Raw genomic sequence first — 15,228 nt, forward strand, 5'->3', positions numbered from 1 at the left:
ACATTGTATAGTAACCCACTACTCTTGCAATAAAGAATCAATGAGACTAGTGGAAATATACAAATGTGATGGGTTTTTAATGTGCAAAAGACAATACATGGTGAAAATTCAAAAGCGTGAGCCGTAAGACAAAACCATAAAAGGGATAGAATCACTCCAAGGCCTCAAATCTTTGATATTGAAAAAGTTCTTGTAGAATATAGAGATTTTTACATCCTGAACCATTTTTGAGTGCCTGCTCTTTCCATCCATTCATAATATTATACAAATAGTAAGGGCCATTGGTAAAAAAATGCATTTTGAAAAATTTACATCTTCTGAAACAATGCAAGGCACATAATACTACTATATATGTTTATGCATTAAAAAAGACTATTGTATACTAAAAACTTGGTTGGTTTGTGAACACATATGACACAAGCAGAATATGATCCTTTTCACATTGTCTTTCGAGCAATGTTAATAATGTCACATCTCTATGTTTCTGTCAATAATTGCATAGTTAATAATTGTGTTGCACCAGTGTCCTCATACCTTCTAATTCTTGTGCGTCTCTAATATCCGTACATGATTCAACAGCTTATCCTAATGCTTAAATATAAAATATAGATGTATACATATGAAAGCAATACAGCAATCCTTAGGCAAAGTGGTGAAGACATTTATTGTTTCTTAGCAACCATTTGAAAAATTATCATCCCATTAAATCTAATAAACTTTATTGAGTAGCTTCCTTGTTTCAGTATACAGCTCTCTTATCTCGCATTTGATTCTTCTTTGTGTCCTTTGCACATTTTTGGATAACAATGTCACATGGTTGTCTCTGAGTGCAGTTGGACATCAACTTACATTGCATCATCTAGTTCAAATCTACCATGCCAATACGAGCGATCGTGATGACGCATTGGTAGGCAAAAAGCAGGTGTTTGGCAAAAGCGTGATTTACGTATTAACCAGTAATTTGATCTGCTAATTTAAATGTCAAATTTCAATCCAATCTGCTGACGTCCTGGTAGGCACCAACCGTCCATTACCCCAGATATAAACAACAACAGCGATCGCTCGTATTCTCATCATTACCTTCACCAAGGAAGGTTGTGTTTTCAGTTATGCTAAAGTGGAGTGGCCATGGATTTACCTATGTGTGCATAATTCAAGAAGCTGTTGATGTACCATCATGATATTTGCTAGGTATCTGGTAGAAAAAGATTTTTAAAAGTTTGATAACTTGCATTAAGAAAGCTTTCTATGGTGCTGCAGAGGAGCATGCATGTTTGTTTGTGTGTTTGTTTGCTTGTTTGTGTGTTTGTAAACAACATGGATTTGTGGATGAATTTTCATTATATTTGGTTTAGGTAGGAAACACAAAGATCAAGTTCGGTAACAGGCTAGGCCTCCTATTGCTTTGTTACGGTACTGCAATGGAATGTCACAGATTGAGGTGTAGTATTCTGGAAGTGCTATGGTCCAGAATTTTGAGTGGTGGATAGTTTATTTTATACGAATCTCTTCACATACTTTAAAGAATTAAAAGCACTCAATAGTTAAACTAATTCCTGGCTACTAGTTTATTGCAGAAAAAGGTCTACCACACTGGTTTGATATCTATACAACAATCATACAAGGCACTACTTTGCTCCTATTTATCCCTCCTCTGTAGTCCCTTCTTGGGTCCTCTTCCTCCCCTTTTTTTTCTGGAAGCGTTCCTTCATCAACTTTCGCTTCTCCTCGTCCGTCATCCTGCCCCGCGTTTTCGGCCTTTCCTGTTCGCCGGCGGTCCCACCTTCCTCCGCGCCGCTGTTCACAGAGTCGCTGTCTGCGCTGTCGTCCAGGGCAAAGGCCTATCGAGGAATAAAATAAAAGTCACGTATTGAGGTTTTCCTGAGGGAGAAAACGTATTGGTTTGCTGGTGTGTTCTTTTTCTTTCATTTGCCTGGTATAAAGGGTTTGCGGAAAAGGCTGGACTGTGCACCAGGCCTAGCTATCTGGGCTGGCTATCATGTGAAACTACTCAGATTCATAGCCCCAATTCTTTTTTTCACTCGTACAGACTACATTGGGGCGAGTCTAATGGTATAGTATTGCATGCGAGTAGCTTGATTCAAGGCTAGAGGGAAAAATTCTGCATTTTTGCAAAAATGCTGCCTTTCTAATTTCTCTTGAACCCAAGCCAATTGAGTTGCAGCTGAAAGCTTAAGTTTCCAAAGGTTTGGCAAAATTTCCATATAGATCTAGGTACTAGATGGACATGTCCATTGTAACATTAAGTCTCATGATTCTGCCATGGTCCCAAAGACTGTCACAAAAATCATTTCAAAGAGATCTACAACTATATACAATGTAGCTTTAGTATTAATGATGATATAAACACCTGCTAATATTGAAGCAAACTAAGCTGAAATGAGGTAAAAGCAAATTTGCACATCAATCAATCAAACATACAAACAAACACTTCAAAAACTAAAATGACAACAAACTTGCCGAGGAAAAACACAATCTAAAACAAACAATTAACAAACATTTCTAAAAGTTTAAAATATAGATAAAAGTAAATGTAAATGCAGACAAACACAAAGTCAGCCATACTCAAATGATTATATTAAAGTAAGATAAGCAACCATGAATCAGTGTCAAATAAAACAAGAAGAATTATGTAACTTACAATTGTTGGCAATCATATTTATTGACATAGTTAGGGCATTACTTTGTTTTTTAATGTCAATAAAGTACAGAATGATGTTTTAAACAGTCACATAGCTTTATCATTTGAATCAAATCACCAGCATGCTCAAAGTGGCTTGAAACTGTTAAAACCTTTAAGAATATACTGTGAGAGTGATGTGTTGTAAACCCATTCTTTTATCATGATTTTGAATGTGAAATTCAGAAAGCAAGATTTTGAATGTGAACAGAATTCAAAGACAGATTTTGAATGTGATCATGAACAGAAAGCCGTGTTTGAATGAAAAACACTGAAGACACACAAGGCAAACATCTATAAAGATAGAAGTTGGCAAAACCAAGGCACGCAGCACACGAAGCACCTTTAATACACCATAGAAAGTCTGGCTCAAGAGGACTTAGAAGCATCAGCCTCCACCTTGCAACAAACACCAACAAAATATTTAGTACCCACTCAACATATTACATGCGAACAGTCCAAACTGATCAAGAAAACCACTCAATGGACCGAGAAAAATCTGTCATGTGGACAGATTGTCACTTTAGAGTTAGACAGAACTGTGTTCAAGGGAAATATTATCAAAGGGGCCACCAAAAATTATGTAGAAGTGGACATTATGTATTTGACAATAAGTGACAAGGACACCAAACATATCACAGCAAAACAGACATTGTGCTGTTAATGGCAGACGATGTGCAGTTTGTGACATCAAGAATGCTGGTTAACCACATTGTCAGTTACCGCATGTGGGGTTGGTGGTCTCTTACTGACATCCTTAAATGCCTTAGGGAATGCATCTTGTAGCTTGAAACACGAAGAATGAGAATGAGAAGGTTAAAAAGTGATGGATGTTAGTAATAGTTACACTTAGACTAGTTAATCTTTATCAAGGGTAAGCTATATCCATTGTTTTTAAAAACAGGCTATTTACGTGTAGGGATATCAAGTTGGCAGACAGTGGTTTCATACATTGCAATCTGAATCAACCATCCGTCGACTCGAGATATCCCTATAGATACTTTTTAAAAGCAATGGATATACCAGTGGGTTACCCGGCGGATAAAAGTGAACTAGTGTTACATATAGATGTACAACAGAAGAAGGAATGTTGGAAACACAGCATTTCAGCATCTCCTCAAACACACACAACATTGCACAAAATCCAACCTTTAAGCACACCTTTACGCATGATTTAAGGTGTGCTTAAAGATCAAATTTCATGCAGTGACATGTACCACTGTGTCTGAATCAGAATCCACTGAAGAAACTCGTAACAGATTTTCAGAGGATGTTACCTGAAGAGAAAAATCATACAATTGTACAGCTATTGTCATAACCAATCAAGACTATCAAGAAAATCTTTCAATCCACTAGTACTGTTTGAGTCATCTACGTAAGGTGACATGACACCAAACAGACTGGAGAAGCACATTTGTACAACTTACACTATTACACATTTGTATAACTTACACTCTTACACATTTATGCAACTTACACTCTTAGTTGTGCAACTTACACTCTTACACAGTTGTGCAACTTACATGCTTACACAGTTGTGCAACTAACACTCTTACACAGTTGTGCAACTTATAACTGTGCAACTTACTCTTACACAGTTGTGGAACTTGCACTATCTCTTACACATTTGTGCAACATATACAGTTGTGCAACTTACACTCTTACACAGTTGTGCAACTTACACTCATACACATTTATGCAACGTACACACTTACAGTTCTGCAACTTACATTCTCACACATTTGCGCAACTTACATTCCTACATATTTGTGCAACTTACACTTTTACACATTTGTGCAACTTACACTCTTATACAGTTATGCAACTTAAACTCTTACACAGTTGTGCAACTTACACTCTTACACATTTGTGCAACTTACACACACATTTGTACAACCTACACTCTTACACATCTGTGCAACTTACACTCTGACACATTTGTGCAACCTACACTCTTACACATCTGTGCAAGTTACACTCTTACACAGTTGTGCAACTTACACTCTTACACAGTTGTGCAACTTTTACACAGTTGTGCAGAATGCAAAGAAAGGCTCATGCTAGTCAAGTCAATGTGGATACACTGTATGTGACCTGTGTGGAAAAATACTGTCAATACCTGATTTCATTATTTTGATATATAATTTTACAAAAGACTGTTAAGAAAAGGATTTGTAAACTTACACTTTTCACGCCTAACTTTACGTCCGCCTCATCTGTGCGGAACTTGCGCATCATCTCCTCAGCAGCACGGTTCATCTTCTCATCCCTGGAGAAATACAACAAGGAAAACGTCAAAATGCATAATAAGCAAAACACATCAATAATATGAAAAAAAGCCTAGTACAGAACCACATCAGCATGGAATGGCCTATCAGATGCACAGTTTTAAACTATGAGAAATTCAATCTAAAACTGTTGGAATACGTGTACAATAAAAAAAAGTCATGCAAACTTGTTGCAAACATGTTACAGGTACATTGAAGCACATATGAGCAAAAAACACAAGCTAAATTTCACCTCCCTAACCAAAGTGGGGTATGCATGTTTGCACATGGATTGAATGTCATGTAAATTGTCTTTGCAAAGAACACAAGGTCTAATTGTAAAGGCCATGAATGAAACTAAACCTACAAACTGGATCTTGTGTCTGCTATCCTAGCCACACTAAAGATCATGACACGACAAATACATGTAGAAAGAGAGAAGAAAGGAAAAGGAAAGGAAAGTGATCTCGATCCAGTTTTAGCTCACTGAAGAGCAAGTCTTCCACTGGTCGTGACTGAGAGGACAGACGCTATGTACAGTATTTACAGGTTCATTGTACCGGGGAAATTCCCCTAGCTCTTTCCGACAAGCACAATGAACAGTGGACAACGGCTTAACGTCCTGTCCTAAGGACTGCAACCCTTTCCAGTAGCGTGTATGTCGGGTGAGCGACACAGCCGGAATCGAACTCACGGCTTCTAGTTCCAAAGGCAGGGCTGCTGACAACTGGACTACGCGCGCTACCCGAAGAAACGCAAATGAGCACCTGGACAGCTGCTGCACGTCCTGTGGGTTGAGCATCTCCTCGAACTTGGCCTGGCTGGCGCGCTGCCGTGCCTTGATGGTCATGGTGCGCTCGTACTTCACCTTGTCCAGACGCTCCTTCACCATGGTGAGCTGGCGCTGGCGGTCCTCCTGTACATTATTCATAAGTTTATTTTTAATGAATATGGTAGCAGTGTTCTAGCCAGAATTTTGAATGGAAATCCTGTCGAAGGTGCAACGATCCTAGGTGGGTCCAGGAGCATGCTCCCTGGGAAAGTTTTGAAATCTAGACCCTATGAAAGGCTCTTTCCTTTGTTTTGAGGGGCAAATTTTAATGGTAGACTCAGCTTGGTTCAATCAATATCTTTACATGTCAATTTTTGTCCGTCACAGAGGAAGAAATGGGCAAAATTTGCGTCCATCCCCAGCATCAAAATTGCTGGCTAGAATCCTGTATGGTAGTGATAAAAACAGTTTCCATACTAAAGATTTAGGACAAATACTGAAAAAATATTCTATTTCAGTAATTTACCTTTTGACCATTCAATTTTGAATATGTCCATGTCACCCTATATATCCCAACGTCTTAACAATCAACAAATTTGTTTTAAGATCATGTAGAAGTTTTGTCAATATGGTATCATTTACTTAAATACATGTACTATTTATGTACTATTTCTATATGTTGTACTTACTAATAGTCTAATAGGGCATGAATGTACAAAGAACTTTGAACATGTTTTGTTGTGACCTGTACTTAGCCAGTCTGGCAAAACTGTATGATAAAGTTCATAATTTAAAAGAAAACTGATGGTTTCTGAAGAATCTCAGGACAGCTGAAAACCATCATTGATCAATGCGCTGGAGTACTCAAACAGATGAATGACTTCAGATTGTTTTGTACAAGAGTTAACAAGAAAAGGATTCTCACGTGTTGTGTCTTCTCTAGGATGGTCTTCTGTCTCTCCCCCAGAGTGAAGACCTCCTGAGCAGCGCTGACTCTCGTCTTCCTGCGCTGTTCCAGCTTGTGTTGGACCTGAACAAAACCAGTCACCCGATCAGTAAACAAGTAAACAGAACAACTGATAAACACCTTCTACATTGCACTACTTGGTTTGTTACTAGTGCTCTTAGTAGATTTTCCTTATTTTCTTAATATGTATTGACAATTATTTGTTTCGTTTTTCTTTCAATTGATCTTTTTTAATGTAATGCATATGTTTATCAATAATTATCAACAATTATAATAACCAAAATGAAATTAGCCACGGTAAAGGAAGGCGAAACTCCAGATAAACCTTTCGGGTTTCTCCAGCATGTTGTACTCACTTTTTGTAACATTATGTTTTTTATCATAATGTGCAAATAAACAATTATAAACAAAACAAATAAGGAAAAAGCTTGAGCAAAGGTTTATGACAATGGTGGTAATGCTCGTTAATTTTTATTTGCAGGGTAACCAATACCCATTGTTTTTTTAAAAACAGGGTATATATTCAGGGATATCAAGTCAAAAGACAGTGTGGTTATAAAAATATTGCAATTTGAAACCAACATCGATTGACTTAATATCCCTGAATAGCAGATATATGTTGCCCCGCAGATTGAAGGTAAACTAGCGTTTTACTTCAGCTTGACCTGTAAACAACTTTAGCTTGTGATGAATGCATAGTGTACAATTGTATCACAATTCATGCCAAACGAGTTAGAGGCAAAGTGTACTTTAGACCCCAACGGCCCACACTCAACAGAGACGGGGGGCGGCATAGACTTTCTGAGACTTATGACACATCCTGCAAAAGTGGCGTGTTCCTGACGTCACTGCTGGAGATAGAGAAGGTCATTCTGTGAACAAGGTCGATGGAGTTTGACCGAAAATTTAGGGTAAGTCATTGTATTAATTCAGTGTTGGAAAGAAAGTTTAGCAATTTCTATAGAGGCAAAGTGTTTAGTAATACCCTACCTGTATAGAAGCACGCTCTTTCTCCCTAATAAGCTTTCTCTCAGCCTTCTCCTTGTCTGACCGGAGTGACTCCAGAATCTCGTTCTGTTTCTCCTTGGACAAGTCCACGTTGATGACAGTCTTCTCACGCTGCATGGAGAATCCGGGCTGGGGTACAACAAAGAAATTCATTATGTTAGAATAGTTTAGGTCCCCTGCTAATGGAACAGTCGATGCATGCTGACTGAGCCCTCTGGGGTGCAATGGAGGTCAGTCTGGTTAGAGAGACTCAGTGTCATCAGTACGCAACTCTCGTGTCGTCGGAAAAGGCTTTGATCAACATGTTTGTGCGCTAGTGTCCTTGAATATTCCCTGGCAGCAGAGGGATAGAGGCGAGTTGACACATCATTCATATTCCTTATGAATTTAGACAAACCTTTAATAACGTATCTGCTCCTACATTTTCAGTATCACAAAGAAGCGAGAAGAATTTGAATTCACTCAGTAGAATATGATCCTTGTTTTGGATGACATTGTAATTTGCACAAATTCAAAATGTGAAAGACTTTAAAGGTATACTTTGTTTTTTTAACTCAATACAATAGGTGTATACAAAACTTCTGTGCTACATACAGGCATGGCTCCCTTCTCAGATTTCTTCCTCTTCTGTTCCTCCTCTTCTTTTTTCTTGGCCTCTGCCGCCAGCCTCCTGGCCTCACGCCTGGCTTCCAGTCTCTCTTGCAGCTGGAAAAGAGAAAAAAAATAAAAGGATGAGAAAAATAGTCACTAACATTGAACTTCCTGTATCATCAACACCCTCACCTTGTCTTTTGATGATAACCATGTACAAAACTGAGTTACAACAACTAACATTAGACCTGTCCTTGGTGCTGAAAATCACCACATGTAAATCTCATCTACAGTTGTGCTAGCATTGTTCTGTTGTTTTTATCATCTCTACTTTTTATGTTAATATTCTGTAACTCTTCTTCATTATACTGGAATACTTCCCTTTTCATTATAAAGCTGCTCTGTACATTGGAGTTCTGATCATTATTTTACTGAATAACGATACAAAAAAAGAATCTACATGTTCAATTTTGGAGGCAAAATTGGAGCTGTGCAGGTATTTCTGGTGTCTACCTGCACCTAACCTGCACTGGTCCATGTACTGGGTTTTATACATAAATGCCATACAATGTATGTGTATGTGGATTATTATAAGCTGCATTGACCGTTTCTGGCTATAGAGTATAAAAGAAAATATAGCAATGGTTCCAGAACAATTTTAGTATGATCCATACTTCCTAATTTCAGAGTGGAGCAGGTAAAATTTGTCTGGTGCAGGTAATTTTCAATGTTACCTGCACCAGTGCAGGTATGCAGAAAAAAGTATGCCGAGCCCTGCATTTCTAGTTCCTAGTCTTCTCACCTTGTCTCCATGTTTGGCCTTGTCAGCAGCAGCCATCTGACTGAGGTGTGCAGCCTGCTGGGAGGCGCGCTGGATCATGGCGGCCGCCATGTCCTCCTCGTACATCTGGTTCTCCCGTTTCGCCTTCCGCGCCGCCAGCCGCTCCTTCAGCTGGGCACGCTGACGGGCCATGTCAGAGGTTAGCGCCTGTGATTAGAAAAAAAAAACAGTTGGTGTTTTTTTTAACCGAGTGACACTTAGGCGCAAACTATTTTTCAATGATTCTAGAACTTTTTGGGACAAATTCTTTGCCTGCCTGAGGATGAACCTATCATTCTCTATGCTCATTATGGGACACCACCTGGAAGACGTAGACATGGAAGTTACTTACTACTACCTACTACATGTACTTATATCTAGTACATCCAACAGCTCCTGGGAGACTATAATGGCCAGTTGACTCCAAAACAGTTCAGGCATCTTGTTCAACAAAAGGGACCAGAAGGAACTTATTGCATAGCAGCCCAACAATGATGATGATGATGAAGACTGTCACATTTGTGCCTTAAAAATCATTTACAGAAAGACATTTTGGTCTAGTGCTATTGATAGAATGTTGACAACTCCAACTTAATTTCTTTTTGACTACTTGGTACACGAGGCAGCTTTTTTTACTACCAAGATTTTAGACTTCAATCTTCATGACGGTTTAAGTCTTTATCCTTTTGATTCAAATGAAAGTACCTTTTTCAGAATGATATTCTGGTACATCCTGCTCTTATATTCTCAACATACTCATAGTGTTGATACATGAAATGAATCTTAGATAGCTTATAGAAATTCCTAAACTTTCTTTCCAACACTGAAATTAATATAGGGACTTACCCTAAATTTTCGGTCAAACTTCGTCGACCTTGTTCACAGAATGAACCTCTCTATCTCCAGCAATGACATCAGGAACACACCACTTTTGCAGGAGGGGGTCAAGTATCAAAAAGTCTATGCCGCCCCCCCCCCCGTCTCTGTTGAGTGTGGGCCGGTGGGCTCTAATGTACACTGCCTGATACTTTTTGATACTTATGACCCCCTCCTCCAAAAGTGGCTTGTTCCTGACATCACTGCTGGAGATAGAGAGGGTCATTCTGTGAACAAGGTCGACAGAGTTTTACCAAAAATTTAGGGTAAGTCCCTGTATTCAGTGTTGGAAAGAAAGTTTAGCAATTTCTATAATGTATTCTACCATTGAACACAAATGAACTTTCATGCTAAGAATCTTAGATAGTTTTTCTTTCTCACCTCCTTCTTTGCCTTGTACTGCTTCTCTAGTTCAGCCATGGCTGCATCCACATCGATGTCCTCACCCAGTTGCCCTGTAGGAGGGCAAGCAATTCATCATCAGACATTCCTCAATGACAAGTCTGTAGAAGTGGACTCAAGAACCTCAATGCATGCAAAAGTCTAACGCCTAAGTTCACCTTTATTTGTGGGGTAACCTATATCCGTTGTGTACAAAAACAGTATATTTAGGGATATTAAGTGGACGAATGGTGCAATATTTTGAAAATAACTGCAATATTTTGAAAATATTACAATTTAAAACCACCGTCCGTCGACTTAACATCCCCAAATCAATACCATGTTTTTAAAAACAACAGATATAGGTTACCCTGCGGATAAAGGTGAACTAGCGTTATTTCTTACTCACAACTCTGACATGTGTCTTTACATGGGAAAGAATTTTTTTGGGGGGGGGGGGGAGTCTGGAAAAAGGGGTAAGTATGAAGAGATGTTATTTTAGTGAAGAAATTCATTGCATGTCTTGCAATTGCTTTGTGCAAATTCTTGCAATTACCTTTATGGTATACATTTGGATAAAAAGAATGTTTGGTCTACCACATCTTGCCTTTGGTAGAGTCTAACTACTGAGTATCTAATACCAGATCAGACAAGAACAAAAAATAGTCCTGCCTTCAAGTACCAAAGTTGTCAACCAAGGATTGATGTGTTCAAAAATATTTGTACTTTCCTAGAAAAATCGTAGGGTGGAATTCATTGCCATCAAGTGCAGTAGGACCATCCTCAATAAACAACATTTTGTAGTCATACTAGCAATGACAAGGTGTGACAGCTCGTCCTGTGTAATATAACCAGCTGCCTGCGAAGCTGGTGTGATATCATACAGATACAGTACTAGTGCAAACATAGTTGCGGTAGATTTCAGCACGCTTAAGTGCTATCTATTTATCTATTTAATATTGAGATTCTGTATCTGTATTTATATAGCCGGTATAACCGCCGTTCGGCGTAACACACCAGATTCTCTATATACATAGACAATGATGAAACAGGTGTCAGAAGACGCCTTTTCATAGCCGCCATACCAAAATCATAACAATGATACATCAAATAATAATACACATGAATACAATATAAGAACAAAGGGCGTAATCAACATAAAGCTCAAATCAGGATAAATCAACACACATACATTATTAAGTCAAATCTATAGAATAGTTATTAGATAGGACAAATTAGCGTGGCCTTGTAGGAAGGCAAGTGGTGCAACCGCATGACAATGACCGTGTGCAAGTCTGCTCTAAGTCTGTTTGTCGGAATCTATTTTGCATGAAGGAGGAGAGTTTTCGTTTGAATTTCGTATTTGAGTGGATTTACAAATTGTGCAAACCTGTGCAGGACAGGTGTAGTTGTCTCTGCATCTTTCCTTGTCAGTCAGAGGAGGTATGATTGCAGGTGTGATTATGTTAACCACCTGTAGTCAAACTTTTTCTGACTGATAAGTAAAGGAATGCAGAAGACAACAAACTTTTATCAGGTAAACTGGCAGTGTCTGGACTGTTTTTCACTTGTGATTAGGGGCCGAAAACAAAACTTGTGCAAAGCAACATCTCACAGTGGAATGATTACATGTAGTTTGCAACTTGGTGTCAGAAGTGGGATTGTTCAATAATCTCAGTCTGTGAATGCCAAACCCCACTTCCTACTTACAACTCCGAGGTATGTTCTTTATTGTGGTAGAATTAAGAGGTGAGTCTGAAAAGGGGTAAAAGTACATTTGTTTGTTCGTTTATTTATTTTACACAACAAAATAATAAGAAATAATATATAAAACAGGTGCAGGACTAACACAATCATATCTTCTAATAATACAAAAAATATGTATGATCAATGAAATCAATAAATAACAAAGGAGAGATACTAACGCATATGTTATAATATTACAAAAAAGTTTTTCATCTATTACTACCCAAAAAATTAGTTTGTCTCTCCTGCGTGATAGGAACTTTCTGTAAGAAAATTTTGGCCTTATTAATATCATAACTAGGGCTGTGTACCTAAACAAATTTCAGGTACAGGTACAGGTACAGGTACAATGTACACGGGTTTAGGTACAGGTCCGGACCTGCACCTGTACCTAAAAAAGTTTAACCAATTTAAACATGTAGCTAACTGTCTTTTCTAGTGATAAATTGTCATCTTTGTATTTGGAATTACATGTTTGAGTCTCAAAACAATTTCTTCTGCAAGTTTTCTTAAGTTTCAACTGCAAGATTATCACCATTGTCATTGTTGATTCGGGATTTACTTGTCCATCAGTCTTAAAAAGTAGTGTTTAATAGAGATTTAGTTTGTTTAGGTACAGGTACAGGTACACAGATGTTTAGGTCCGGACCTGTACCTAAACATTTTATTAGGTACGATACAGGTACGGGTATTTAGGTACACAGCCCTAATCATAACTTTTATTATTGCTACAGAAAATGAGGAAATTTACTCTCTGTGCCACGAGGAAGAAAATGCTCCAAAACTTCACATCATTTTCTATTACTTGATTAACCATTAGCCTGCTAAGGCAGGTCTTTGGCACATAATTTTGAGTTAGGTACTTATTGATTATGGGCTTAGGCAGCAGTGATAAGGTTAAAAAGTAGCCGCATGCTCTGTTCTGTGAGGATGAAAAAGCTCCCAAACCATACGCCATTTTCCACCACAACTTCTGTAACCTCTATCATACTAAGGTAGCCATACTAAGGTAGTCTGGGCACAAAATTTGCATTGATTTTGGGTTTAGGCAGCAGTGAAAAGGTTGAAAAGTAGCTGCATGCTCTGTTCTGTGAGGATGAAAAAGCTCCCAAACCAAACGCCATTTTCCACCACAACTTCTGTAACCTCCAGTGTGCTAAGGTAGCCATTTGGCACAAAGTTTGCATTGATTGTGGGTTTAGGCAGCAGTAAAAAGGTTAAAAAGTAGCCACATGCTCTGTTCTGTGAGGACGAAAAAGCTTCCAAACTATGCCATTTTCCACCACGAAATGTTTAACCTAAGCCTGCTAAGGTAGCCATTTAGCACCAAATTTGAACCAATTAAAATTATAGGGTTTGGTAGCAGGAAGATAGTTAAACAAACCTTTCTTGATGAGCTCCTGCTTCTGTTGCTCCAGCTCATCGTCCAACTCCTGCATCTGTTTCTCCTCCTGCCCACTGATGGCCTTCTCCTCCCGGCTACTGGTGCTGTCCGTAGTGCCCGGCCTGTCCTGTGCGTCGCTCGCTTGTCCGAGCACCACGGCGGCCAGGTTGTCCAGCCAACCTTCCCTACGCGCTCTACGCTGATCGTCCTTCAGGCTTTTCAACATGTCTTCCTCCTATAAATAGCAATGTTACAGGTAGAGCCTATTATACATGTCTATTGCAGCAAAAAGATTTCAGATATATAGTCACAGTTTTGTAGTTATTCCTAAAAGATATTTTGATATTAAGGATATTGCCATCAAAATAAGGCCAATTCAACTTTATTGTAAAATCCTGTTCAAAGAGCTGTTGAGAAATGACATGACTGACATAAAGGATAAAAAAATGACTTCAGAAAAAGTGGAAACTGAAGATGGAGAAAAAGAAAGTTCTACATGCAAAACTTATGCCTGATTCTACTTGACAGACAATCCTGGGATAGGCTGATACTAGCAAGTTTTTCAATGGATTTGAAGTGATGTTGTAACAGGGCTGTCTCCAGCTTTAATTTTTTGCCCTACTCATTGTCTGGTAGCCCATGTTAATTCTTGTTGCTGAATCTGTCTTTTTAAGCACACAAAACAACATTTCCAACAATTTCATGTCATGAAGTTCAGATATTTTGGATGGCTGTGGTGAAATCTTTTTTCTGTCCTAATAACAAGCAAATTTTAGACCTGAGAAACCTACCAGTGAACCAGACAGCACAGAGTTGAGAGCGTTCCCCTCTGCCTCTTGTTTCTGCTGCAGTTCTGCCAGGAGCAGCACGGAGGCCTCGCCTGTTATCTCCTCTGGTGTCTTACCTTCTGACTGGGGAGTCAGCTCTCTGCTTTTACCTGGATGAAAATGAATTGACAGACATTTATGCACCAAATTATGGACATTTTGAAATATACTATATCTTGAACATACATGCAGTCTTCCTCATTACACAAGCTTCTTTAATTCTCCAGCAATTGTCTCCACAACCATTTCTTGTTTTCTTCAGACAACAGATGGTTGCCAAGAGAATTAAAGGAGGTTGCGTAACAATGAAGACTATGTCCAATTGATGTACAATGTATCAACCTGATGAAACTATTTACGGGATCGTATCTGTCAACAAAGCATGATAAAACTTTTAGAGTCATCAGTGTTCTATCTGCATATTATTAACATGACATCACAGAAGCAGTGGATTGCTCATTCCTTTACAAAGACTGGAGTTCAACATTCAAAAGTTTTGCGTGAGATTAAATTGCTTCAGATTTCTAAAACAGATAATTTCAAGCTAAAATCTTGTGCATTTAAACCAACTACATGACCTCTGACCTTCCATGGCGATGAGCACGGCCTGCCCCAGGAAGTGGTTCTGCTCGCTCTGGACCTTGGCTCGTTCCGAGACATCGGTGACCTCTTCGCCTTCCGCTACCCTCTGTCGCCACGCCTGGCGCTGGTGGCGGAGGCTTTCCAAGTTGCTCGTCAGTTCCTGATGAATGAAAGAGAGCATTAGGTACATGAAAACAGTTCCTGTCCAAGGTGCTGAATTGGGAAAAATGACTGTTTCTGTTGGCGGAGGCTCTCCAAATTGCTCGTCAGTTCCTAATTGTGAATAGTGAAGGTCCTGCTGGGGGA

General features: G+C 38.9%; 1 protein-coding gene across 1 annotated transcript in view; it reads right to left on the reverse strand.

The window, feature by feature from the left end:
* Positions 1-52: 52 nt before the first annotated feature.
* The window catches only part of LOC118415658 (trichohyalin-like), a gene marked incomplete in the record, with an annotated part of 43,488 nt that continues 28,312 nt past the window's right edge, over positions 53-15,228 (reverse strand). The window contains 12 exon segments of the mRNA XM_035820385.1: positions 53-1,841; positions 3,919-3,978; positions 4,886-4,970; positions 5,736-5,884; positions 6,666-6,770; positions 7,698-7,844; positions 8,310-8,420; positions 9,109-9,294; positions 10,384-10,457; positions 13,514-13,748; positions 14,305-14,450; positions 14,926-15,082. Coding sequence (XP_035676278.1) covers positions 1,644-1,841; positions 3,919-3,978; positions 4,886-4,970; positions 5,736-5,884; positions 6,666-6,770; positions 7,698-7,844; positions 8,310-8,420; positions 9,109-9,294; positions 10,384-10,457; positions 13,514-13,748; positions 14,305-14,450; positions 14,926-15,082 — 1,653 coding nt within the window.

The sequence above is a fragment of the Branchiostoma floridae genome, chromosome 5 (assembly GCF_000003815.2).
Source record: "Branchiostoma floridae strain S238N-H82 chromosome 5, Bfl_VNyyK, whole genome shotgun sequence".
Taxonomy (NCBI): domain Eukaryota; kingdom Metazoa; phylum Chordata; class Leptocardii; order Amphioxiformes; family Branchiostomatidae; genus Branchiostoma; species Branchiostoma floridae.